General features: G+C 43.2%; 2 protein-coding genes across 3 annotated transcripts in view; one reads left to right on the forward strand and one right to left on the reverse strand.

The window, feature by feature from the left end:
* The first annotated feature begins 6,540 nt into the window (after positions 1–6,540).
* Positions 6,541–20,775, forward strand: SOD1 (superoxide dismutase 1). The gene is made up of 5 exons (XM_084843587.1): positions 6,541–6,655; positions 13,230–13,320; positions 13,877–13,946; positions 16,138–16,255; positions 17,263–20,775. The coding sequence occupies exons 1-5, from the start codon at positions 6,569–6,571 to the stop codon at positions 17,371–17,373; spliced, it is 477 nt and encodes a 158-aa protein (XP_084699713.1). The 5' UTR covers positions 6,541–6,568; the 3' UTR covers positions 17,374–20,775.
* The window catches only part of SCAF4 (SR-related CTD associated factor 4), a 61,091-nt gene continuing 53,438 nt past the window's right edge, over positions 19,176–26,828 (reverse strand). For both annotated transcript variants that reach the window (XM_084843586.1, XM_084843585.1), the window contains exon 20: positions 19,176–21,024. In XM_084843586.1, the coding sequence (XP_084699712.1) occupies positions 20,210–21,024 (815 nt within the window). In that variant the 3' untranslated portion in view covers positions 19,176–20,209. The remainder of the gene's footprint in view (positions 21,025–26,828) is intronic.

A 26,828-nucleotide genomic window follows, 5' to 3' on the forward strand; every position in this document is an offset into this window, starting at 1 on the left:
AGAACAATGATCAGTAAGGTCCCATGGCAAGCGATGCTAGCGAGAAAAGAAGTCCAAGATGGGTGGGAGCTTTTAAAAAAGGAAATTCTCAAGGCACAATCACAAGCAATTCCAACAAGAAGAAAAGGTGGAAGACAACAGAAGACGCCAATGTGGCTTCAGAAAAAGCTTAGGGATGACCTGAAAACAAAAAAGGACACATATAGGAAGTGAAAAGAAGGCCAAGTAACAAAGGAAGAGTACAGCAGATAGCACAGAATTGCAGGGATGGCGTCAGGAAGGCTAAAGCTGAGTGAGCTGAGGTTAGCAAGGGATGTTAAAAACAACAAAAAGGCTTTCTTCAGCTACGTGCATAGTAAAAGGCAAAGAAATGGTGGTTCAGCTATTAAATAAGGATGGCAAAATGATAACAGATGACAAAGAAAAGGCAGAGGTGCTCAATTCCTACTTTGGCTCAGTCTTCTCCCAAAAGAGGGTCTATGACCCCCCTGGCAAAGGTGAAGTACAGGCTGAAGGGGCAGGATTGCAGCTTGAGATCGACAGGCATATGGTCAAGGAACACCTCATTACTTTGAATGAGTTCAAAACTCCAGGGCCAGATGAACTGCATCCTAGAGACATAAAGGAACTGGCAGAAGAACTCTCAGAACCGCTGTCTATTATCTTTGAGAAATCATGGAGGACGGGTGAAGTGCCAGATGACTGGAGGAGGGCTAACGTTGTCCCTATCTTCAAAAAGGGTAAAAAGGAGGAACCTGGGAACTACAGACCAAGCAGTCTGACATCAATCCCTGGGAAAATTCTGGAGCAGATCATAAAGCAATCCATCTGGAAGCACCTTGAAAACAATGCCGTGATTACTCGAAGCCAACATAGATTTGTCAAAAACAAGTCCTGCCAGACAAATCTGATCTCATTTTTTGATCAAGTAACCTCCCTTGTAGACCGTGGGAATGCTGTAGACATCATATACCTCGACTTCAGCAAAGCTTTCGACAAAGTGCCCCATGATATCCTGATGAGCAAACTAGCTCAAAGTGGGCTAGATGAAACAACGATCCGGTGGATCCACAGTTGGCTACAGAATCGGACTCAAAGAGTGCTTATCAATGGGACCTTCTCAAGCTGGGGAGAGGTAACGAGTGGGGTACTGCAGGGCTCAGTCCTGGGCCCAGTGCTCTTCAACATTTTTATTAATGACTTGGAGGAGGAGGTGCAGGGAATGCTGATCAAATTTGCAGATGACACAAAACTGGGAGGGATAGCTAATACTTTGGAAGACAGAAACAAAATTCAAAGTGATCTGGATAGACTGGAGCGCTGGGCAGAAAACAAAAGAATGACATTTAATAGGGACAAATGCCAAGTTCTGCACCTAGGAAAAAGAAACCAAATGCACAGTTACAAGATGGGGGATACGTGGCTCAACCACACTACAAGCGAGAAGGATCTTGGAACTGTTGTCGATCACAAGCTGAATATGAGCCAACAATGTGATGTGGCTGCAAAAAAGGCAAATGCTCTTTTGGGCTGCATTCATAGAAGCATTGCTTCCAAATCCCGGGAAGTACTAGTTCCCCTCTACTCAGCACTGGTTAGGCCTCATCTGGAGTACTGTGTCCAGTTCTGGGCACCACACTTGAAGAAGGATGCAGACAAACTGGAGAGGGTTCAGAGGAGGGCAACAAAGATGATCAGGGGACTGGAAACAAAGCCCTATGAAGAGAGACTGAAAGAACTGGGCATGTTTAGCCTTGAGAAGAGAAGACTGAGGGGAGATATGATAGCACTCTTCAAGTACTTGAAAGGTTGTCACAGAGAAGAAGGCCAGGATCTCTTCTTGATCATCCCAGAGTGCAGGACACGGAATAATGGGCTCAAGTTACAGGAAGCCAGATTCCGGCTGAACATCAGGAAAAACTTCCCGACTGTAAGAGCAATACGACAATGGAACATATTACCTGGGGAGGTGGTGGGCTCTCCCACACTGGAGGCCTTCAAGACAAGGCTGGACAGCCATTTGTCAGGGATGCTCTGACTTGGATTCCTGCACTGAGCAGGGGGTTGGACTCGATGGCCTTGTAGGCCCCTTCCAACCCTACTATTCTATGATTCTATATCATTCCTAGCCATGGAATTTGCTACCACAAGATTTAATGATAGCCACCAGTTAGATGGCTGGGAATGCTGGGAGTTGTAGGACTTTTTTCTGTCTAAACATGCATAGGATTGCACCCTAAGATGATCAAGGGGCTGGAGCAACTTTCCTATGAGGGAATGTTACAACAGCAGGGATTGTTCAGCTTGGAAAAAAGGTAAGGGGAGAAATGGTAGGTGTGTGCAAAATTATACATGATGTGGAGAATGTGGATAGGGAGATATTTTTCTCCCTCTCTCATTTATACTAGAACCCAGGGTCATCCCATGAAGCTGTTTGATGGGAGATTCAGGACAGATAAAAGGAATTACTTCTTCACACAGTGCATAGTTGAACTATGGAATTTGCTGTCACAAGACATAGTGATAGCCACCAATTTAGATGGCTTTAAAAGGTGGATAGACAAACTCCTGGAGGAGAAGGCTATCAGTGACTACTAGTTCTGATAGCTATATGCCACCTCTAGTATCAGAGGCTTTATGCCCATGTATACCAATTGCTGGGGAACATGGGCAGGAGGGTGCTGTTGCACTCATGTCCTGCTTGTGGATTTCTCGTAGTCAGCTGGTTGGCCACTGTGTGAACGGAATGCTGGACTAGATGGACCCTTCCTCTAATCCAGCATGTCTCCTATGCTGTATATTACCTCCAATCTTAGAGGCACCATACCGCTGAATACCAGTTGCGGGGGAACAGTGGGAGAACGCTGTTTCCCTCATGTCCTGTTTGTGGACTTTCTAGAGGTATCTGACTGGTCACTGTGGAAACACGATGCTGGACTAGAGAGGCCCAGCACTGCTCTTATATTCTTAACCAATCAAGGCTTCCTAGCACATGTATCAGAGGTGCCGAACTTCAGGCCTAGGGGCCAATCCCAGTCCACCCAAGTTCCGCAAATGGCCTCACCACTTCCCCTGGCCCCACCACCCATGTGGTGGTTTCCCAACTTTGTGCAGCTTTTCCCCATTGAAAGTTTGAAATGCCTCTCCTAAGGCTTAGGATGCAATCCTATGGCTGCTAGTCAGCAGCTAGACGGCCATAGGATTGGTCGGTTCCCAGGAACCGACCCCAGAGCCCGCACTCTTGAGCTTGGTTCCCAGAGAACCAACCTGCACCCTCTCCTGCACCACCTCATAGGCAGGGTGGATCGGCCCCGTACTCCGCACTCAGAAGAGCAGTGTGGAGCAGGGGAAACAGGGCGTTCCTGGGGGCGGGCTGGGATGGGGAGGTTGGAAGTGCTGGTATGACACTTCCTATATGTCATCCCCCTTCATGGATCACTGCCTTGTTGTGGCGAAGGGGCTTGCGTAACTCAGTGAAGCCATAAGCTATGCCGTGCAGGGCCACCCAAGACGGACAGGTCATGGCAGAGAGTTCTGACAAAATGTGGTCCACTGGAGAAGGAAATGGCAACCCACTCCAGTATTCTTGCCAAGAAAACCCCATGGAACGTATCACAAGGCTAAATCATGAGAAATGCCAGATTGGATGAATCAGAGGTCGGAATTAAGATTGCCGGGAGAATTATCAACAACCTCCGATATGCAGACGATACCACCCTAATGGCAGAAAGCGAAGAGGATCTAAAGAGCCTCTTGTTGAGGGTGAAAGAGGAGAGTGCAAAAGCTGGTTTGAAACTCAACATTAAAAAAACTAAGATCATGTCATCTGGCCCTATCACTTCCTGGCATATAGAAGGGGAAGAAATGGAAGCAGTGACAGATTTTACTTTCTTGGGCTCCAAGATCACCGCAGATGGTGACTGTAGCCATGAAATTAAAAGACGCTTGCTCCTTGGGAGGAAAGCTATGGCCAACCTAGACAGCATAGTAAGAAGCAGAGACATCACCTTGCCGACAAAGGTCCGTCTAATCAAAGCTATGGTTTTCCCAGTAGTAATGTATGGCTGTGAGAGCTGGACTATAAGGAAGGCTGAGCGCCGAAGAATTGATGCTTTCGAACTGTGGTGCTGGAGAAGACTCTTACGAGTCCCCTGGACTGCAAGGAGGTCAAATCAGTCCATCCTAAAGGAAATCAACCCTGACTGCTCATTGGAAGGACAGATAATGAAGCTGAAGCTCCAATATTTTGGCCACCTAATGCGAAGAGAAAACTCCCTGGAAAAGACCCTGATGCTGGGAAAGACTGAAGGCAAAAGGAGAAGGGGATGGCAGAGGATGAGATGGCTAGATAGCATCACGGATGCAATGAATATGAACTTGAGCACACTCCGGGAGAGAGCGCAGGACAGGAAGGCCTGGCGTGCTATGGTCCATGGGGTCACGAAGAGTCGGACACGACTGAACGACTGAACAACAACAACAACATGTCATCCAGCCTCCCCTTCCTGCACTCCAAGATCCTGCAGCTAGACAACCGAAATCGGCTGTCTAGCTGCAAAAACAGGGAGACGGGAGCACAGAGGACATCCGCTCCTCACCACTCCTCCTGCCCTGCACTGGATAGGCGGTCAACCCCGGGTTCGGAGGCCAGTTGTTTGGTTTTAATTTTTGTGAACCACCCAGAGAGCTTCAGCTATTGGGCGGTATAGAAATAACTAACTAACTAACTAACTAAATAAAAATAGTGGTTAGAGTGTTGGACTGGGAGCCAGGAGATCTGGGTTCTAGTCCCCACTCGGCCATGGAAGCTCACTGGGTGACTTTGGGGCAGTCACAGACTCTCAGCCCAACCCACCTCACAGGGTTCTTGTTGTGAGGATAAAATGGAGAGGAGGAGGATTATGTGCGCCACCTTGGGTTCCTCAAAGAGGAAAAAAGGTCGGATATAAATGTAATAATAAATAAAATAAAAACTGTCAATCCTGATAGCATTGCTCCCTCCGTTGCTGTCAGTAAGAGCTTTAAGCTAAACTATGCTGGTATTTCTGGCCCTTTTGCCATCAGCCCCACCCACCACCACTGGAATGCAGCCTCCAAGACCCTTGACATACATGTACAGTGAAATACCTATATATACATGTCACAGGTGAACAAAACACAGGCTGAATTGTTTTCACTGCAACAGAATAACGTGGCTACCCTCTGGAAGTTTAACATTTGAAGCCGTCAACTGAGAAAAGGATTGTACAATTTTGATTTGGTGGTATAAGAACATAACAGCCATCCTTGATTAGATCAAGGGTTTCTCTAGTCCAGCATTCTGGTCACACAGTGGCCAACCAGCTGCCCATGGGAAACCCACAAGCAGGACATGAGTGCAACAACACCCTCCTGCCCATGTTCCCCAGCAACTGGTGTACATAGGCATACTGCCACTGATACTGGAGGTAGCGTGTAGGCATCAGGACTAGTAGCCTTATCCTCCATGAATTAGTCCAATTCCCTTTTAAAGCCATCCAAAGTGGTGGCCATTACTACATCTTGTGGAAGTGAATTCCATATGGAAATAAGTAGTAGTAAGGCTGGCACTGGCCTACATATTTTTCTGAGCGGCCTTAGAACTGAAAATAAACACCCATGCGTGATTCGAACTGTAGCCAGCCACCGCTTCGAGACGAAGAGGGGCTCGCTAATGCGGTAATAAAGGCCACCTGGCAGCTCTTTGGGAAACAGAAAATATTCGAAAATCCAGCAAGAGTTTGACGACGCATGGCCCATATCGCGCTTTGGACATAATAAGGAAACTCGGTTTGATTTTAAACTCAGTCAGCGAACATCAGTCACCGAGAGCCAAACTACATCTTGCGTTAACTCGCGTAGCGCTCCGGTTTAACCGCCCCATCGGGTTTTCGTGAAATTACTGAGGCCAACGGAGGCTTTCCCCCTTTCGTTAACCTCCTCTGAGCGCGGGGGGGGGGGTGCGCGTGTTAAGCCCCCCCAGGAACGCGGTGGTCCCGATCCGCGCTGCGTGCCCTGACCCCGGAGTGGAACAAGGCCCGCCTCCGCTACGTTCTACCCAATTGGCGTCGTCGTAGCGTAAGGCGTAGTGCGGCTCTGAAGGCCTGAGGAAACAAGGGAACGGCCCTGCCTCGTAAGCCTGGCGCGTTCACTTGGGCTGCCCCCAGGCAGTCCCATTGGCTTCAATGGAATTACTCCCAAGAGGTCTAAAAAGGCGGGTCCCGCTGGCGGTTAACACAAACGAAGAAAGAACCGCGGGGCGGGGCAGGGCGCTCACGCCTGTCCCTACGGCGGGGAAGGCCTGAGGAGGCAACGCGCCCGAGCGGGTACTGCCTCCGAAGAAGGGCGGAGGTTGTGTAAGGCTGCCTCCCCCTTCTGGGTGGGGAAAGGCTGGGCATTTCGGCCCACGGATTGGCCGCGTTGTTTCGCGAAGGCGGGCGGAGAGGCGCGACCACGCTTCGTCATTGGGAGGCGGGCGGCCGCCGGGGGGTATAAGTCGCTATTGATGCGCGGAGACCAGTTGCAGAAGCGCGTTCTGGGAGGGAGAAAGATGGCGGCGCAGAAAGCCGTTTGCGTCCTGGTCGCCGACCCCGCCGCCGCGAGTAACGTTAAGGGCACCATTTACTTCGAGCAGAAGGCAAGGCCCGGCCGGAGGGCGCCGCGCCTTTCCGTGAGGGGAGAGCGGTTTCGCTGCTTTAGGCACCGGGGGTTGAGGGGCTGGTCGGCGCTCTGGCCCCGCTGCGATCTCTTCGGCTGCAGCTCGGGAGGCCCTTCTGAGCGCTGCCTGGCATATCTGGGGGCGAGGAAGCCTGGGGCGGGGGTGCCCCGAGGGCAGCACTTACTAATGGGTCTCTTGCAGCCCCATCCCATGCATGTTCGAGTAGATTTATTTATTTATTTCTATACCGCCCAATAGCCGAAGCTCCCTTGCATCGCGTTGTGGCCTTAGGCGGGGCGGAGTAAGCTGGGCTAATTACCACAGCCCTGTAGCTCAGCCTTCCCCAACCTATTACCCTGCTGGCTGGGGCTGATGGGAGTTGCAGTCCAACGCATCCGGAGGGCACCAGGTTGGGGAGGGCTGCCTGCCGTAGCTGAAGACCTTCAGTATGCGTGCGCCCCCCCCCCCCCGACCTCTCGGACATTAGTAGACAACTTCTCGCTCTGGTGAAGAGGTGAGATTAGCTGAGAGGTAGCTGGCCGTGTTAAAATGAACTTTAGCATCCAAAACAAGATATGCGGTGGGAGGTTAGTGGATAATAAGGGGGTGTTTCTGGGGAAGAGGGAAACGGTTCTTTCTCATTCTAGACCAAAGCCAGGCCCAGATGGTATATCAGGTGCAAAGAGTAAATCTTCTGTTCCCTGTGTCTGTTTAGAATGGTTCCCCAACAGGACATATGGATTAGTGAAACTAGCATCTCGACTGTTTTAGACTATGATTTCCCTTCCCCTATTGTGGCCCTTGGCAAGAGAGTGTGCCCCCATTAAAAACCTGGCTTGAGATGCTCTATTTCTTCCTCTTCTCTATGCCAGAATCAAACAGAGGGGAATGTGTAGCTAACCTACTTCTTTCTTTCCTGCCTGAAAGAAGGAATAGTTGCTGAGTCATAGCTGCTGGAGCTGGTTCCTTAACCCAACAGCTATTGAGGGAGAAAAGAGAGAGTGAGAGCTTTGAACTCTAATCCCCTGGGCAAACAGGGTTTACAGCATTGAGTTTCACTGGACTCAGTAGGGATTACTTATGAGTTTTACAGTCATGTTGAGGCAAGGGTGAATACTGGGTTAGAATGGCTCTAGATGCCACTAATGAGTATATTTAGGAGAGTTCAGCACTCAGTCATCTTTATCTGCAAAGAGAACATTTGTGGTTGTTTTGGTTAGCAGATTGCATCAGCAGGGTAAATGTCCTGATTGTAATCAATGTAGCAGCACCTTTCTGGTTACAGCTGCTTTAAGGAAGAGTGCTTGGGAACTGATTAGAACAGAATTGGTCTGATTAATTGGTATAATTTCAGTACTTTTGTGGAAATGCTCGCAAACATTTTATGTCATGGTAGTGGCTGCCAAAGTTCCAATGTGTAAATATTACAGCAAAGTGCTGGATTTGCACAGACATTCAGTAAACATTCTTTGGAGACTTCACTGATAACAGTGCAGTGGTTCATTCACATACACACTAGGTGAAAATTATTTTGAAGATTTATACCTGCCATTTGATCCTCGAGAGCTTCCCGACAGATTGTTGTTTATTCGTTCAGTCGCTTCCGACTCTTTGTGACTTCATGGACCAGCCCATGCCAGAGCTTCCTGTCGGCTGTGGCCACCCCCAGCTCCCCCAAGGCCAAGTCCATCACCTCCAGAATATCATCCATCCATCTTGCCCTTGGTCGGCCCCTCTTCCTTTTGCCTTCCACTTTCCCTAGCATCAGCATCTTCTCCAGGGTATCCTGTCTTCTCATGATGTGGCCAAAGTACTTCAGTTTTGCCTTTAATATCCTTCCCTCAAGTGAGCAGTCTGGCTTTATTTCCTGGAGTATGGACTGGTTTGATCTTCTTGCAGTCCAAGGCACTCTCAGAATTTTCCTCCAGCACCACAGTTCAAAAGCATCTATCTTTCTTCGCTCATCCTTCCTTATGGTCCAGCTCTCGCAGCCATAGGTTACTACAGGGAATACCATTGCTTCAACTATGCGGACCTTTGTTGTCAGTGTGATGTCTCTGCTGTTCATTATTTTATCAAGATTTGCCATTGCTGTCCTCCCAAGAAGTAAACATCTTCTGATTACCTGGCTGCAGTCAGCATCTGCAGTAATCTTTGTGCCTAGAAAGACAAAGTCTGTCACTGCCTCCATGTTTTCTCCCTCTATTTGCCAGTTATCAATCAAGCTGGTTGCCATCATCTTGGTTTTTTTGAGGTTTAACTGCAACCCAGCTTTTGCACTTTCTTCTTTCACCTTCATCATGAGGTTCCTCAGCTCCTCCTCGCTTTCAGCCATCAAAGTGGTATCTGCATATCTGAGACTGTTAATGTTTCTTCCAGCGATTTTAACTCCAGCCTTGGCTTCATAAAGCCCAGCACGTTGCATGATGTGTTCTGCGTACAGGTTGAATAGGTAGGGTGAGAGTATACAACCCTGCTGTACTCCTTTCCCAATCTTAAACCAGTCCATTGATCCATGGTCTGTTCTTACCGTTGCTACTTGGTCGTTATACAGATTCCTCAGGAGGCAGACAAGAGGACTTGGTATCCCCATACCACCAAGAACTTGCCACAGTTTGTTATGATGCACACAGTCAAAGGCTTTAGAACAGTCAATAAAACAGAAATAGATGTTTTTCTGAAACTCCCTGGCTTTCTCCATTATCTAGTGGATATTGGCAATTTGGTCTCTAGTTCCTCTGCCTTTTCTAAACCCAGCTTGTACATCTGGCATTTCTCGTTCCGTGAATTGCTGGGGTCTACCTTGCAAGATCTTGAGCATTACCTTACTGGCATGTGAAATAAGTGCCACTGTTTGATAGTTTGAACATTCTTTGGTGCTTCCCTTTTTTGGTATGGGGATATAGGTTGATTTTTTCCAATCTGTTGGCCATTCTTGTGTTTTCCAAATTTGCTGGCATATGGCATGCATCACCTTGACAGCATCATCTTGCAAGATTTTAAACAGTTCAGCTGGGATACCGTCCTCTCCTGCTGCCTTGTTATTAGCAATGCTTCTTAAGGCCCATTCAACCTCACTCTTCAGGATGTCTGGCTCTAGCTCACTGACCACATCATCAAATCTATCTCTGATACTATTATCCTTCCTATACAGATCTTCCGTATATTCTTGCCACCTTTTCTTGATCTCTTCTGCTTCTGTTAGGTCCTTGCCATCTTTGTTTTTGATCATACCCATTTTTGCCTGGAATTTACCTCTGATGTTTCTAATTTTCTGGAAGAGGTCTCTTGTCCTTCCTATTCTATTATCTTCTTCCGCTTCTGCGCATTGCTTGTTTAAAAATAATTCCTTATCTCTTCTGGCGAACCTCTGGAATTTTGCATTTAATTGGGCATATCTCCCTTTCTCACTGTTGCCTTTTGCTTTCCTTCTTTCTTGGGCTGCTTCCAGTGTCTCAGCAGACAGCCATCTTGCCTTCTTGGTTTTCTTTTTCTTTGGGACGTTTTTTGTTGCCGCCTCCTGAACAATGTTGCGAACTTCTGTCCATAGTTCTTCCGGGACTCTATGTACTAAATCTAGTCCCTTAAATCTATTCTTCACCTCTACTGCATATTCATGAGGAATATTCGTGAGCTCATATCTAACTGATCTGTGGGTCTTCCCTATTCTCTTTAGTCTGATTCTAAATTGTGCAATAAGAAGTTCGAGATCTGAACTACAATCAGCTCCAGGTCTTGTTTTTACCGACTGCATGGATGTTCGCCACCTTTGGCTACAAAGGATGTAGTCAGTCTGATTTCGGTGTCGACCATCTGGTGAAGTCCATGTATAAAGTAATCTCTTTGGTTGTTGGAAGAGAGTGTTTGTTATGCACAGTGAGTTGTCTTGGCAAAATTCTATCAGCCTATGTCCTGCTTCATTTTGTTCTCCCAGACCATGCTTGCCTGTAATTCCAGGTGTCCTTTGACTACCCACCTTAGCATTCCAGTCTCCTGTAATGAAATAACATCTTTTTTTGGCAGGAGATTTGGCAGGAGAAATAACATCCAGTAGGTGCTGCAGATCCTCATAGAACTGATCTACTTCTGCTTCTTCAGCATCTGTGGTTGGGGCGTATATTTGGATCACTGTGATGTTAAATGGCTTACCCTGAATTCGAATTGAGATCATTCTGTCATTTTTTGGATTGTATCCCAGCACTGCTTTAGCCACTGGGTTATTAATTATGAAGGCTACTCCATTTCTTCTGTGGTCCTCTTGTCCACAGTAGTAGATCTGGTCGTCATTTGATGTGAAATGGCTCATTCCAGTCCATTTCAGTTCACTGACTCCCAAAATGTCTATATTTAATCTTGACATCTCCCCAATAACCACATCCAATTTGCCCTGGCTCATAGATCTTACATTCCAGGTTCCTATGGTGTGTTGAGCTTTAGAACATCGGACTCACCACCAGCACCATCAGCTGCTAGCCGACCTTTCGGCTTTGAGCTAGCTGCGTCATCACATCTGGGGCTAGTTGAACTTATCCTCTGTTCCTCCCCAGTAGCATTTTGACCATCTTCCGACCTGGGAGTCCCATCTTCCGATGGTATACCGACATATCTCTGGTTGTACTGATCCATTTAGTTTTCATGGCAAGAATACTGGGGTGGGTTGCTGTTTCCTTCCCCAGGGATCGTATTTAGTCTGACCTCTCTGCCATGACCTTCCCGTCTTGGGTGCCCCTTCACGGTTTAGCTCATGACGTCATTGAGGTGCTCAAGCTCCAGCACCACGACAAGGTAATGATCTCCTTTGCTGAAGTCCTGACAGATTACAAAAATATAAACCACTCTTGTTCCAAACAACTATATTTACATTTATGCCTGTAAAATATTCTCCCTACTTCTTATGTAATGTATACTATTGTACTGGTTTTGAAGGTTTCTGTAGATCATGAAGATTTTTGCACTGATGTGCCAGGTTAGAAGCAGTTAGGACTTATGAGATATTCTTTGCACTATCAATATTTCTCCAGTATGACTGGAAACTATTATTTACTGCTTGAACCACTTCTTGATGTGCTAGTCTTATGCATAGGGTTGGATCCCATGGTGTTTCTGATTTAATGCTGCAACAAGCTACTGTTACAAAACGCATCCTCTGAAAGAGAGTAACTACTGTTACCACTGATTAATAGATATGTATTTAAGCACTCAGGGTGTAGGCTCAGACTCAGGTAATTCCTAGCAAAATTTGAGAAATATTTCACCCAAGGTTATTTAATATGAATAACCTTTGATGTATTGTCTATCAGCCTTCCCTAACCTGGTGCCCTCCAGAAGTGTTGGGCTACAGTTCCCATAATCTGCCAACTAGCTGTGCTGGTTATGTGATTGTAGTCCAACAGCTCTTCAGAGCACCAGTTTGGGGAAAGCTGGCATAGGTTCTGGTAATAATAACAATTTGTGCGGCACAGGAGAGCCCCTTGTTAAAATGGGGCATATCACTTTCTGCCTAGCCCACATAACAGCTGTTGGAACAAACAGCTATGCAGGAAGACTGCAGACCAACAGAGGGGCTTTCTGTGGGTCAGCTTCGCCATCAGCCAGCTCCTGAAGTCCATCTGCAGCTTCTTCTGCTCTCCAGTTGCAGAGGGAGAATCCTGGAACTTGGGCTGTCATCAGTTGACAGGGACCAGAAGACTGGCGTGTATCTTTTTTGTAACTGCAAGTTGCTATGGGAGCCAATTTTGGCATGCAAGCAGAGAGTAAATAATCTCATTTTCATGTACAAAAGGCTTTAATGAGGAGTCAGTGGAACCATTTTATTAGGGAAATACTTCATTTTTGAATGCATTTATTTGAGATACCCAATTTCAGGAAAAATTACTGCTGCGTGCATCATGGAAATCTTGTAGGAGCATGAAATGAAGACTTTCTGCTTCTATGGTCTTAGGTTTGTACTGTATGCTAGGGAGGATGCCGAGATATGCATGCTTATTAACAGACTGGAACCACTGGCAGTCTTGGGCATTGTGTTGCAAGCAGCTTTAAATGTTAGGCATCCTGTGAAGTTTACTACAAAGTGCTTAGCACGATGACACTCTATGTAGCGGCTTTAATGTCTTTAAAAACTCATACCCTAGGTATTGGCGTAAATGTATGAAGAATATTCCTACCAGCATCCCACTCTGTTGACTGCTGGCACTGAAAATGCACACATTTGGGCTAGGGCATGGGTAAGAGGCTTCTAAACAATGACTCCTGCTATGTGGTAGACCACTGGAACCTAGTTGTGGGGTTGTAGACACCAAGATGAAGAATATGATTTTCCAGTTTCATGTTGAGCAATAGGCTAAAATGCTACTATAGAACTGTGCTTAAGCGTGTATTGTTTGAAAGGTCAGTTTTCTGATCCTGTACAATGTCATCTTAGCTAAATGTCATTGAACTGATCAAATTACATTCCATATGGAGAGTAATTGTAGCTATATTTCTACTGGAGATCAAAAAGCTTTCTGACAAATCATTTGTCTCAATCTTGTTATGTGTACTTTTTCTGTTTCAGCATAAGGAAGTATTTGTTTCAGGATGTATTGAAGGGCTGACTCCAGGGGAACATGGGTTCCATGTCCATGAATTTGGAGACAATACAAATGGTAACATGTTTGCTTGCTATTAACACTTATAGCAGAATATATTCTGATAACAAATAGTAGTAAATAAGTAGTAGTATTTTATCTGCTCCTACTGTTTTAATGTTTATCTGCTGCTGTTTTTATTTGATTTACTGATTGGTGTTTTTCTGTATGATTTAATATTTTAGTGTGATCTTATGTTTTATTGAGTTTTGTAAATTGCCTTCGGAGGATAATGATCCTGAAAGGCAGTTCCATTACATAAAGTAAATAATACCATAAGAATGCAAAAGATATATTAATAAACAATAAATAAACTTCAGTGGGAACTGTTTATTACACATGCAGTGGTGATGTGCTCTAGGCCTAGGTATGAAACACAGGAATTCTCAGATCTTAAGCGGAGAGATGGGATTATTTGTGACATTCTCTTCTCTCCCCTCCCCAATATTTAAGAATCTAAATGGGAATAGGGTATTTTTACTGGTATAAATTGAAAGTCTCTTGTAAGACTATCATTGGCTGACCTGGATACTGTGATGTGGGGCAAAGACTGACTTGGGGTAACTTTTTACAGGATGTACCAGTGCAGGCCCTCACTTTAACCCTGAGGGGAAAAACCATGGTGGACCAGAGGATAAGGAGAGGTGAATATAGAACTATTTCCTACCATGTGTGATTTTTAAGGTCACTTCTACTGCCGTGGCTTTAATACCCTTCTCTAATTCCAGCATGCAACATAGAATCTACTAAATTGTATCTATCTAGAGCTGTCCCTCTGTCCATCTCTCTCCTTCTCACTCTCCAGAAGTGGCAATAGTGGTGTTGGATCACCACCTAGCAGCTGAAGATCATTATTGTATCAATATGTACAATCTATGTTAAATACAGGCTTGGTCACCAATAGTATGTATGTATCTGGGACCTGAACTAATGCTTGTTCATGAACTGAGAGATGAGTTTTGTCTATGCTTATCCTTGCTGATGCTCCCTTCAGCAATGCCTATACTATCATACACTGTATTTGGATTAATCTTGCATTGGACAGATTTTTAATGTCACTAGAGGCATATTAGTACTAGTTCTTCCATAGTGTCACCATGCATTGTGTTGTCTCCATCATGGTGAAGAACCATGATACTGATCCTGAGCCAGATATAGAAGTGAGATTGTAGATAGGAATATATTGAGAAAGTTAAGTCCTATTTCCAAGCATCCATTCTTCCAAGTTGACCTATGTCTATCAGAACTATCTACCATGTGCTGCTGGACTGGAAAGTAGCAATATGAGAAGTGTCCCTTACTCAAGGGAAGTATCAAGCAAGATATAGAAAAAAATACCTGTGTATGTGGATACTAAAGATGCAGAAATTACTGATTAATACACATTCCTCACATATATTTCCTTATACATTGCTCTTTTTTTAATCTTACCTTTTCAACAAGGTCTATATACACAATCCACCGATTGTCTCTGACCACCACTTTTCTGCTGCTGGTCCACACTTCTTGTCTGTAGACCCCGAGACTTCACCCACCATCCATTCCTCAGATCCTACTTCATAGCTCCTTCTTCAGTTCTTCACTTCTGTACCTCCTGGGATGGCTGTCCTCCTGCTTCCATAACTGTTGGCTCCCATCTCACTTGGTTCCCTAGCTTCTGTCTTGGTCTCCCTTTTCTGCTTGTAGCATACTTTCTTCTGTACCTAGTACCTACAAGGCTTTTTTACAGCCAAGCTTGGTCTCATTATGGAAACTTCATTGTTGGTCAGCCATTTAGACTGGTGAGCCTTCAGTGGCTTTGCAGCAGCATAGCCAGTGAGGATGGTGTGGCTTTGTGCCATGTAGGCAAACAACTATTGTTAACCTTCTGTATTGATTACAAGACATGGCCAAGTGCTGTTCCGTCAATTTCTTATTTAAAAGAGTTACTGATGTGTTCTCAAAGTAAAGAATTAACAACACTCTTAACCTTTCAGTGGAGGGTAGTGTGGGAAACATTAAGGGAAATAATTCTGATCCCTCTCTGTTGTAAATTACTACACTAGGGTGTTAAGAGGAGTGTCTGTGTGAACACTAGTTTGAAGACAGAGAAAGATTTGTCCTGCGTATAGTTTATTCGGCATTGCATAAAATAAAAATGTTAATACAGGCACTACTAGAACAAGCAAAATACAGCCATACAATTAGAGGCATCAATACTTGTGTACATTTGAATAACAATGAAAGTATCAATTGTCTAATGGCAGCTCTAAATTACAAATAGGACCCCAGCAGAACTGTTCAGAATATCCTGGAATTTTTTACAATTGTAAATCCCTCTCCCTTTTGATACTATTAACAGCTGATGCTATTGGAATTCCACTTGCTCAGAATCCCAGTATTTTGACCATGATAAAGGCTCAGCAGGGCAATGTCTAAAATGGGAAAACTTTAAAAACTACTAATCTGACTAGTATTAAAGAGCACTTAATTTTTTCCCCAAGTAATGGCTTATTCTTGTTAACTAGGACTTGCGTGGGTTTTACGCATAACTGGATGTTGCATAACTGGGTATACGTAACTCATGGAAGATGCTTTTTAGTTTAGGGTGGGCAAATACTAAACAAAACATGGAGCAAAGTAAACAGCTAAGTTTTGGGCTAACACACCTATCCAGTTTGAGCTGGTCACTGTATCCTCTTTAACATTTGACTACAGTTCAAGTAACTCGCACTAAAGCTGAACATCAGCTTCTTTGCATATTTGAGCACAGGTATGCGGCAGTAGCAGCTCAGCAATTTATATTTAGCGTGCATTAAAAGGCAAACTCCAGGCAATCAAATAACTGTATTCCAGGCATGTTGGTGATCTTGGAAATGTGACTGCAGATGATTCAGGTGTGGCAGAAGTGTCAAGACCGGACCATGTTATTTCTCTCTCAGGATCACATTCAATTATTGGACGCACTCTGGTGGTAAGTCTTCCTTTGAGCTAGATTCCCCACACTTTTTGGGAAAATGCATCATTCAGTTATCTTTGTAAGGAGACTATTTTACTTGTGAAACTGTTGTCTGTATATCTCAAATATTAAATCACTGAGTACTCCGTTCTAAAGCTGTTGGTGCAGGATTCCTGCTTCTGACCTGCTTGCATGTGGACTGGGCATTGGTTGGACCAGAAGTGAGCTAAAGCATCTTGAAGCCCAGATTTCTTAATATTGCCCATGTTTGGTATCTTGCTATACATTTTGAGGTTCTGAAATAACCAGTATATAGTAGTATAAGGAGCCCTTAACATGTTACTCCAAAGCAAGTATTGTTTCAATTCGAGTTGCAATTATGTTATACTTAAATCCTTACAAATGAACGTGTACGTTAAATGGGGATGTTTCTGCTGACAAAGGCTATAGCCTAAAAGTTTCTGAACATTATTTAGTGCAGACTTTTGGGGAGAGTGGAAGTGCTGTCAGTATCAGAGCTAGAGTGGGGAAGCTATCCAGATCTGGTTGGATGTTTCAAGTGCAGTCTGCTTGACTACGTAGCACTGAATGGTGTAGGAATACACACAACCACCATACTGAACAGAAACAATTATTTACTGATTATTTCTGTATTGACTGAAGGCTAGTAGAATCTTTCTGATCTGTAATATTACTGCCTTGGCTCATTTGTATCATGGGGTTGAAATTAACTGCTTGCCTTGCAGCTAGGATTGTAGACCACTTTGTAGTCACTGTAAGTAAAGTTGATGCAAAGGTCTTGCCAGCCCCTGGACAGATTGTGTTATTAAACTGCTGCAGGGAGTAAACTCTAGTATCAAAATAACGTGTGTTTTTTTTAAGTAGGTGGTGTTTGAAACTTCAGTAACAAAGTCAGGTTGTTGTATCCCAAAGAACCAAGACAGTTAAGACAAATGGCTAATTAAGATAGGAATTTCAAATGTAACAACCATAATCTAATTCTACTGATCTGCCCCTTTTAGGTTCATGCAAAAGTGGATGATTTGGGGAAAGGTGGAAATGAAGAAAGTTTGAAGACCGGAAATGCTGGTGCACGTCTAGCTTGTGGTGTGATTGGACTAGCTAAGGCTTAGATAACTTCCAAGATTGGCATTGTGTACTAAAAGCAACCTGTGGAATGTAAACGTACCTGTGCAGTTTTCAGTGCTCTGGCTTTGTTAGTGTAAAGAGCAACCATTTAATCTTATGGCTCTGTTAAATGGAATTTAAGCTGACAAGTCTTATTTTGTATTCCTGTAATTAAAGGGGCTGTGAAATATAACAAGCGTTATTACATTCTGTAGATGCTGAGAACCATTTCACTTTGTATCTGAGGTGAAGTCTTCTAGACTGTTTTCATCACCTCACTTCATTTTGATGACTGAAATTGTCCTAATGTGGCTTATCAAGCTTGCTTCACAGAGCCCTATTGTTGAAGTGACTCCCATACCAGCATTTCCCATGTGAAGAGGCAAGTCCACTACCTCAGATACTGTGTGGATAAGCGGCACTAATCAAACTAAAATTTGCTTTTAAATTTAACTTTCACTATCTCTCCAACCACATCTAATACATGACCAAGCAGTGTGTTGCAAGAGGTCAGAGTCCATATGGAATTCTATGGCTTATCTAAAGGTCTGTGTTTGGGGTAGTGAGACCTACTGCTACACAAGACTGTTTCGTTATATTGCATTGCCCTTATACGGGCAGTTGTTGGACCCAAGGTTTGTCTTTTTACTGCAGAAAGTACATATGGAGGCAACATACCTTCAGTGCTTGCTGAATTATCCAAACATAGATTGAACTCCAGTTTGTACAATGACTTACTCAACTGCATCCCAGTAGAGAAGGCTACCATGCACATACAAGGACAGTTTGTCATGTTGACTACTGCTATACATAATTGTGACATTGTACATGACATTTTCCTAAGAAAAGCTGTTCACTTTAGTAAAGATTCACACCCCCACTACTTTGTGTAGTCAAAGCAAAGTGAGCGCCATGGATGTTCTAAACCTCAAAGGGAGTTGTTGCAAAATATCATGCTTCTTAAAATGTTTGCCAATGGCAAAGTGTGTAGCTGTTCAGTATGCTTGCTTTAAAGTGGTTTTGACTAAATATGGTAGTGCACAATGCACACAGAAAGCATTTTCCATACAAGCTATTGTGGAAAAGTTTGGCAGGTATTAACCCATGCAGGTTACCCTTTCTGTAACGAAGACTATAAACTTACCTGAACTCATCTAGATTTTAGTCTTGCCTTAGCACAAGCTCACTGTACCAAATTTAATTTAAAACTTTTTATGCTTTAAGTCTCTATACTTGGCATGCAAGTTTGCCTTCAAAGCAATGGTGATATCAGGAAAAATAGCTTCTTAATTCTAAAAGTTAAAACGGCCTAAACTATTTTTCCATGAAGTCACATATGTATTTTTAACTCTGGACTGTATCCACCCAAGGAATTGTAACTGGTAGTTTTCAATAATAGTGACAGAATGCTATATTAAGGTTTTGAAGGAAAATACATCTTTGCATATACCTTATCTGTTATCATAGAATTGGATACTGTTACTAAACTAATTTTAAGATCCGTTTTGATGTCTTCTAAACTGCTGATAAATGGTATGGAAACAAAGTTCAACACATGAAAATTAATTTCACAAGTATATGAAGTTATTTTTATTCTATTACTGCAAGAAGAGAGTCTTCTGTCTCATACTACCTCCCAAGAAATTAACGGGGTGGGTAGGGAATGAATGTCTTCTAAATGGGAACAGTAACAAGTACTAAGCATCTATCTCATCAGCTGAAAAACCATACAAAAACTGGAGAATAATTTTTAGAGATCAGTGTTGCTGTTTGTTGCAGATAGGCCTTTCACATTTTGCATGAATCAAGGAAATAAAATATGTATACAGTTCAGGCTTGCTGGCATTTGCTAAGTAGCGACTGCATCTTAAAATGCACCAGATCAGCTAATGAAGTCAATACTTGCTCCTTTAGTCTTCCACCAATTGTACAGATAGCATGACCAGGTTATGTAAGTAATCTGATTATTGGCAAAGCAATAAACAACATTTGAAAAAATCTTAAATGGTTGCTTTTAAGATATGCTGCCCAGGACAAGTTAGAATATAATGGCAATTTGGCGTCTCTTAACTTCTCCCAAACATACTAATGGATTAAATTACAAAAATATGCTGATGTGCTTTCCCAGAGGACCCAGCATTGTCAGGGAACTTATTTTAGGGCAACATTTACAACAACAGCTACTGGCTGACTAGAAAAACAGAAGCTGAAAATTAAAAAAAATTTCACTGCAAATACTAGATTTCCAATTAAAACATTTAAAAGCTATTTTTTCATCTAGCAGTCATGTAGTTAATTAAAATGCATAAATTTTAAGAATTAACATAACTACCACGCATACTTAGCTTCTGTGAACTGTTATAACAAACATGTTTAACGAATTTAAACAAAGTCTAATTTAGACTCCAGTACAGCACTAACAGTTCAAACTTTAAGATATTGAGTAATCCTTTACCACTTCAGTGCAGTGTAGGAAGAATAGCACACATTAAAGTTTGTTATGAAAATAGAGTTTATTAAAAACACATCCCTATTTGCTTTTAGGAGCTTTTACCGTTACCTTCACTTAAATTAAAAAAAAAAAATAGAAAGCACTTCTAATTCTGACTTGTAAACTTTTAAAAGTCAAAACTTTTAAAAAGTTACAGCAAAAAATGGGTAATGGTTTATTAACTTTTTGTGTTATTTTGTAGCTATTTTAAATAGAGGGGAAGCAATCAAATTGCTTACATATCCCCATAAACTGGAGAAGTTGTGATATAGCAAAAGCAAATATACAGCATACTGTACAACTCTAAAGCTCTACACTCCAATGTCATTTTTTGACAAAAATTCCAGTCTCTAGCGAGGTGCCTCCTCAACTGAGCCAGTAGACTTTTCAGGTTGTTCAAGGGATGAGGTAGTCTCAGGTGTTAACTCTTCAGCAGGTTTTACACCTGTGGGTTCAGACTCCCCTTTATTAAGTTCTGAAATAGAGTCTGTGTTTTCCACTTTGCCACTCTGGGATTCATGGTTTTTTACGCCATCTACCTTGTCTGTCAACTCAGGTTTGTCCTTTCCTCGATTTTCGTCCTTTTCTCTCTGAGATTCCCTATCTCTAGAATCTCTCTCTCTCTGTCCAGTGAAACGCCTATTTCTTTCCTCCAGGTCTCTGTGTCTATCACGTTCAGGGCTTCTTCTTCCCCATTCTCTCCTTTCACGATTACCAAGGCGTTCATGCTCTCTGTCATCATTGCGGTTACCATAGCGCTCACGCTCATTTTCTATCCGATTTCCAAAAGACCTTCTTCCAAACCTTTCCTGGTCTCTATTTGGAGTAAATGGCTGCCTATCATTCCTGAACTGCCTTCCATCTCTATTATCTTCAAGTCCCCCTCCAGGCATTACTCCAGGCCTCGCAAAGTGGCCGGGTGGTGGAAAAGGACCCTTCATCCCATGAGGTGGAGGCATCCCAAAGCCTCCTGGGCCTGGCGGTGGACCTCTGTGCATCATATGGGGAGGCATGTGCCGAGGTGGCATCATTGGAAACCGTTGTAAATGAGGTGGTGGCATCCCTGGGGGTCGCTGGAGTGGTATCAAACCAGGCCGTGCACCCAAAAGGCCTGTAGAAGGTGCCTGTAGCCCAATCACAGGACTAGGTGTAACTCCTTGGGAACCTGGCAAGCCAAACAAAAGAAAATTAATTGCAAGATACATTCAGAAATGTGTGTGTCATTGCTCAAGTTAAGTGTCAGGATATTCCTTACAGAGTATTTGATGTGCTATTTCTACAAAATTCAACCCGTAACTCCACAACTGTGACATGCACACTAAAGAATGTTATGTCTAAGTGCATTTAAAAAAAAAAAATTAAATGGGCTAATTTTGGGGCAGAAAGTATCACCAATATACTGGGTTGGATCCAGACTGAAGTCGGAATAGACCAGCTAAAATCAATGGGTCTTCTGTAAGTATGACTAACTCTGGACTCAACCCAATGCTAGAACTGCCATTCTGCAAGGCCTCAAAGATTTTTCCTGACTTCCTCAGTCTGCTTTTGACCTAGCTCAGCTGGGTTTTCTACCTCCACATTTAGTACCATTTTTTCATTGAGGGCTCCAGCAAAGTAGAGATAGTTTGAGCAATTTAAAGCGAGTGGGCACTACCCAACCAAAGTTCAGCTTTTGAAGTCCCATTGATTCTAATGGGATATATCTAAGCATGTGTTTAATTCCCTCACTGAACTCACTGGGATTCCAGAGTGTTTAACTTCGCTGGATCCCAATATGGTGAAAAGAAAGGCATTAGAAAAGGGAAAGACTGGGGGTTGTTTACTATGGTGTTAACTACATTGCTAATAAAATTGGGGTTGGCTTTCCTTTTTGTTTACACCACTCAAACTAATTTCCTGAAGGTTTTTTCCCTTTAAAAGTACTTTTATAGTGTGATCACATATGGCAAGTTCTGCATATTTTGTTTATGCTATGACATACAGAAGCTTCTCAGGTCCAGATTTATCCACATAAAGCACTGAAGTAGCAGCTCAGCAACTCAAGACACATGCCTATGAACACAGACACAAAAATATCATCTTTGCAAAAGTATCTTTCAACCAGGGCACAGATAGAGAATAAAGCTGATCCATTCTGCTTCACAGAAATGACCAGACAGCATGTCAAGTACCTTTTGTACTGGAAAGCCATATCACCTATATCCACATTTTGCTGGTAGTAATTTCCCCTGCTAATATTTAACCAGTGCTGAATATCTAGCACCAGATAAGTCTACTCCTAAGTTGCCTTGCAATATACACAGCAGCAGCAAGTTCTTCAGACTATGATCCTAAACCCTTAGGTTCACTTCACATCACATTGAAAAGGTTATCTGCAGTGAACTCCCTACAGGGCTAAGCCAAGTTATTTTGCTGCCTGCAGTGGACAAAATTAGCCCCTCATTCCACGTGCATGTCAACCAGACGAACAGTTCAACACTGGCAGCGGGGCAGCATGCTCAACACCTGAAGGCGCCAGCCTAGCTTAGGGATGCAGGGCCGGCAGTGTGCACACACACTTTGTCCTCCAACACCCCATCACCACCAACTCATCACTCTACCTGGAGTCTGATCTCTTTCCCTGACAATTCAAACAAATGCTGCTACGCAGCAGCATTGGTGCCAGTGTGCATCATGTGAACAGAGCAACACATATGCATATGCAATACCTACTCGACTGTTTCTTGCCAGAATTTCCCACATCATTTGGCCTAAGGGCAGGGCCAGCCCTGGCACACCAACATTTATGGGAAGATGTATCTCGGCAATTATATAGTAAACACGCAACCAGCAGCATGGCACGGATTACAGCATCTTTGCAGGTGCTCAATTCATCTGTAAGTGTTACTGGTCACCATGAGAAGATATGGATGTTTCAAACATCACTTCTGTACTATATGAAGCTGTTCTTATATCCAAGTAATGGGCACAATTTCTAGAGAACATCAAGCCTAGTAAATTACCACTAAAATACCTGAAGCTCCAAATCCAAAATAAATTGAAATTTAAACTCCAATTTAGGCCACCTTTCTAGAGCCACATTATTTAGAATTAAGCCACGTTTATTTGCCTGATTACCATTTCTTTATCTTTTCTGTTTCCCTCATCCAAAGAAGAGAAATAAATATGTTAATAGAATTAGGAATAAACTAAAACATATTAAAAGGACAGCGAACTACAGGAAAGTAAACATTTAGGGATGTAACGGATCCTACAAAAGGTGAATAAAGATGTAACTACACAATTTATGTCACAATCATATGCATGTTTAGATAGGAAAAAGTTGTAGGGCTTTTTTTCTGTCTTTGATTGTGTGGATCACAACAAACTGTGGCAAATTCTTAAAGTGATGGGAGTACCAGACCACCTTACCTGTCTCCTGAGAAACCTGTACGAGGGTCAAGAAGCAACAGTAAGAACCAGACATGGAACAACCGAGTGGTTCAAAATTGGGAAAGGAGTACGACAAGGCTGCATATTGTCACCCTGCTTATTTAACTTATATGCAGAGTACATCATGAGAAATGCCGGGTTGGATGACTCAGAGGTCGGAATTAAGATTGCCGGGAGAATTATCAACAACCTCCGATATGCAGACGATACCACCCTAATGGCAGAAAGCGAAGAGGATCTCAAGAGCCTCTTGTTGAGGGTGAAAGAGGAGAGTGCAAAAGCTGGTTTGAAAGTCAACATTAAAAAAACTAAGATCATGTCATCTGGCCCCATCACTTCCTGGCATATAGAAGGGGAAGAAATGGAAGCAGTGACAGATTTTACTTTCTTGGGCTCCAAGATCACCGCAGACGGTGACTGTAGCCATGAAATTAAAAGACGCTTGCTCCTTGGGAGGAAAGCTATGGCAAACCTAGACAGCATAGTAAGAAGCAGAGACATCACCTTGCCGACAAAGGTCCGTCTAATCAAAGCTATGGTTTTCCCAGTAGTAATGTATGGCTGTGAGAGCTGGACTATAAGGAAGGCTGAGCGCCGAAGAATCGATGCTTTCGAACTGTGGTGCTGGAGAAGACTCTTACGAGTCCCCTGGACTGCAAGGAGGTCAAATCAGTCCATCCTAAAGGAAATCAACCCCGAGTGCTCATTGGAAGGACAGATAATGAAGCTGAAGCTCCAATATTTTGGCCACCTAATGCGAAGAGAAAACTCCCTGGAAAAGACCCTGATGCTGGGAAAGACGGAAGGCAAAAGGAGAAGGGGACGGCAGAGGATGAGATGGCTAGATAGCATCACGGATGCAATGAATATGAACTTGAGCACGCTCCGGGAGAGAGCGCAGGACAGGAAGGCCTGGCGTGCTATGGTCCATGGGGTCACGAAGTCGGACACGACTGAACGACTGAACAACAACAACAACATGCATAGGAGAAAGGTTCCTCCAGTGCAAGCACTGAGTCATTGCTGACTCCTAGAGGGATGCTGCTTGCGCTGGTGTTTTCATGGCAGACTGTAGCGGGGTGGTTTGCCATTGCCTTCCCCAGTCGTGACTACCTCTCCCACAGCAAGCTGGGTACTCATTTTACTGACCTCAGAAGGATGGAAGGCTGAGTCAACCTGAGCCAGTTACCGGGGACCCAGCTTCTGCTGGGATCGAACTCAGGTCGTGGGGAGAGTTTCGGTTGCAATACTGCCGCCTACCACTCTGCGCCACACAAGGCAGTGTAAATATGCATAGAAATGCATCCTTAATTAACGTATGACACAGCTAATCCAAACTAGAACTGAATGTATGCTTAGGGGTAAAATTCCCTTTGGGCAGAGGATCTGTTAAGATTATAACCACAGTAACTTTCATTAAAATAATTATTTCAGCAGTTTTAAAAGGGGAAAGTCAGCATATGAAAATGAATACAAAAAGTGATTTTTCTAGAATAGCAACCAGCTGCATATTATCCTAATAGAACTACTTTTAGAAGCCAACTTTAATAAGAGTCAAAATAGTCTCCCCTTCCTATAAATGTGGTATGTATGCTCAAGCATAGCTTTGTCTTTATTATAACTATAAAACAAACCTTTCTGGGGTCAAAAATGTTCTGCTGCGATTACCATGATACCACATATAAATGGCAGTTTTATTTTCTGCCTACTCACATCACCAAGAGAATCTTCCAGATGGATTGATGGAAAGCTTTCGAAACAATTACAAACTGTTTAGAAAATAGTCAATTTTCTTATCATCTTTAAGTAGGGACAACCTATATATAACATCTCAAGGTGGCTTGGAGAGCATTCCTAACCACTTTGCTGTCATGTCATAATTTCCTTTAATTGCAAACTCAGGTGGTCAAATACCTATCAGTTTGGAAGCACTGGTGCACCTACATCAGTGTAGGTACTTCTGACCACCCAAAGTAAAATAAGTTAGTAGTTTTTCATATTCAGTGGATGCCTAGGCATGCACAATGTTTTAAAATTAATATTAAAAACATGCAAATCCCCAAACGGCCCCAAATAGATCTCTCAGCTATGGAACATTGATAGCAGTTGAACCTATAGAGCGAATAAACAGACTAACTTACCCTCATTGGCTGGGGATGGTCCAGGTTCACATGTAACACCAAAGACAGGAGTTCCCATCTTTGCTGCTACCTTTTATTGAGGGGACACATTGCTCTTGCCAATCACAGCTATACTAAAATCTTAGATTTCTTCATGGTTTTGTATGGGCAGCTCTCATTTCCATCCCAGGGGAGGAAGTGAACCATGATTCATAAATTTGAGATATGAAAAGTTAGGGTGTCCATGGGAAGTAAACCAGGGAGCGAGAAAGGAGGCAAACAGGTTGCTCAAGCCCTTACGAGTGTATGAAGTTTGGGGGTTGCATGCCATGAGGTTTAAAAAACCTTTCTCCTTGCACTATATATTTCAGGAGGAACAAAAGGAAAAGGGGCATGTTTTCCCATTGTCACAAATCCCCAACTGCTCCCACCACATAGCAATAAAATGCTCAGGTTTGAAGGTGACAGCCAGCCCCAAACTTGAACTTTTTAGTACTTTATAGAAAAACAGGGTTGTCTTTTTCCCCATCCTACTCCTGAAATTCCCCAGGCCTGAATGGGACTACAAGGCTCCTCCTGTTCCAAGGTTTCTGGAGCCCTGAACAGGAGCATTTTTTTTATGGGGTGGGTATATACGGCATCATTATATTACAGATCTCACTTGTACTTGTTTTACCATGTATGTTCATGAAATAGAAGCGTCTTGTTTTCCCATGTAGTATACAGTTTACTAAGAATTCACTAGTAAGGTAACTGGCTTCCATATCTCCCATAAAAGTAATTGTTCGTGCTACACTGGTACAAAGGAAAGCTAAATGACATTCCCAATATAAGAGTTCAGAACAGGCAAGAAACATTTTTATGCTTGATACTGAAGAACAAAATGTGTACTGAAAATACCTGAGCTATTTAAAATAAACTTAATGTAACTGATAGCTATACAAAATTCAGTCTCTCAGTATATCAAAATTTCCTTACAATGTTGTCTAACTGCATGAAACTTGCTTCCTGTATGTTTAATTTCACACAAACACCCCCTTCCTGGTATTTTCACAATCAGCATATAAAAACCAGTGTAAACCTGAAATTCAGTGTTGAAATTCAGTTCAACCAGTGTAAACCTGAAATTAATGTTACATGATTTATTTAACTCTGAAAACAAAGAGTATCTCACGGGGCTGTGCCTCTTCAGAATGCATGTGTGGACTATCTTCTTTGAAAGCAAATCTCCCTACTGTGGAAAGCATACATCTCAGTTGTGACTAGCTGATACCACGCAGATATTGAACACTATTGACAAAATATACTTTTTAATGGCATTCTAATAAAAGGGGTTTGGACATCGTAACGGTTTCACATTGCCTTCTGGCATGCTAATTAACATATGGGTGTAGGCTGAGTGATCATGAAACTTAAA

Source organism: Heloderma suspectum, chromosome 3, assembly GCF_057233095.1.
Source record: "Heloderma suspectum isolate Gila_16-S chromosome 3, 16-S_ref, whole genome shotgun sequence".
In the NCBI taxonomy this organism is placed as follows: Eukaryota; Metazoa; Chordata; class Lepidosauria; order Squamata; family Helodermatidae; genus Heloderma; species Heloderma suspectum.

Bases quoted from the DNA above. Each gene is read 5' to 3' on its own strand.
- SOD1 (XM_084843587.1), top strand. From the start codon at position 6,569: ATGGCGGCGCAGAAAGCCGTTTGCGTCCTGGTCGCCGACCCCGCCGCC. The intron at 6,656-13,229 runs GCAAGGCCCGGC...TTTCTGTTTCAG, and splicing joins CCATTTACTTCGAGCAGAAG to CATAAGGAAGTATTTGTTTC. The intron at 16,256-17,262 runs GTAAGTCTTCCT...TGCCCCTTTTAG, and splicing joins TTATTGGACGCACTCTGGTG to GTTCATGCAAAAGTGGATGA.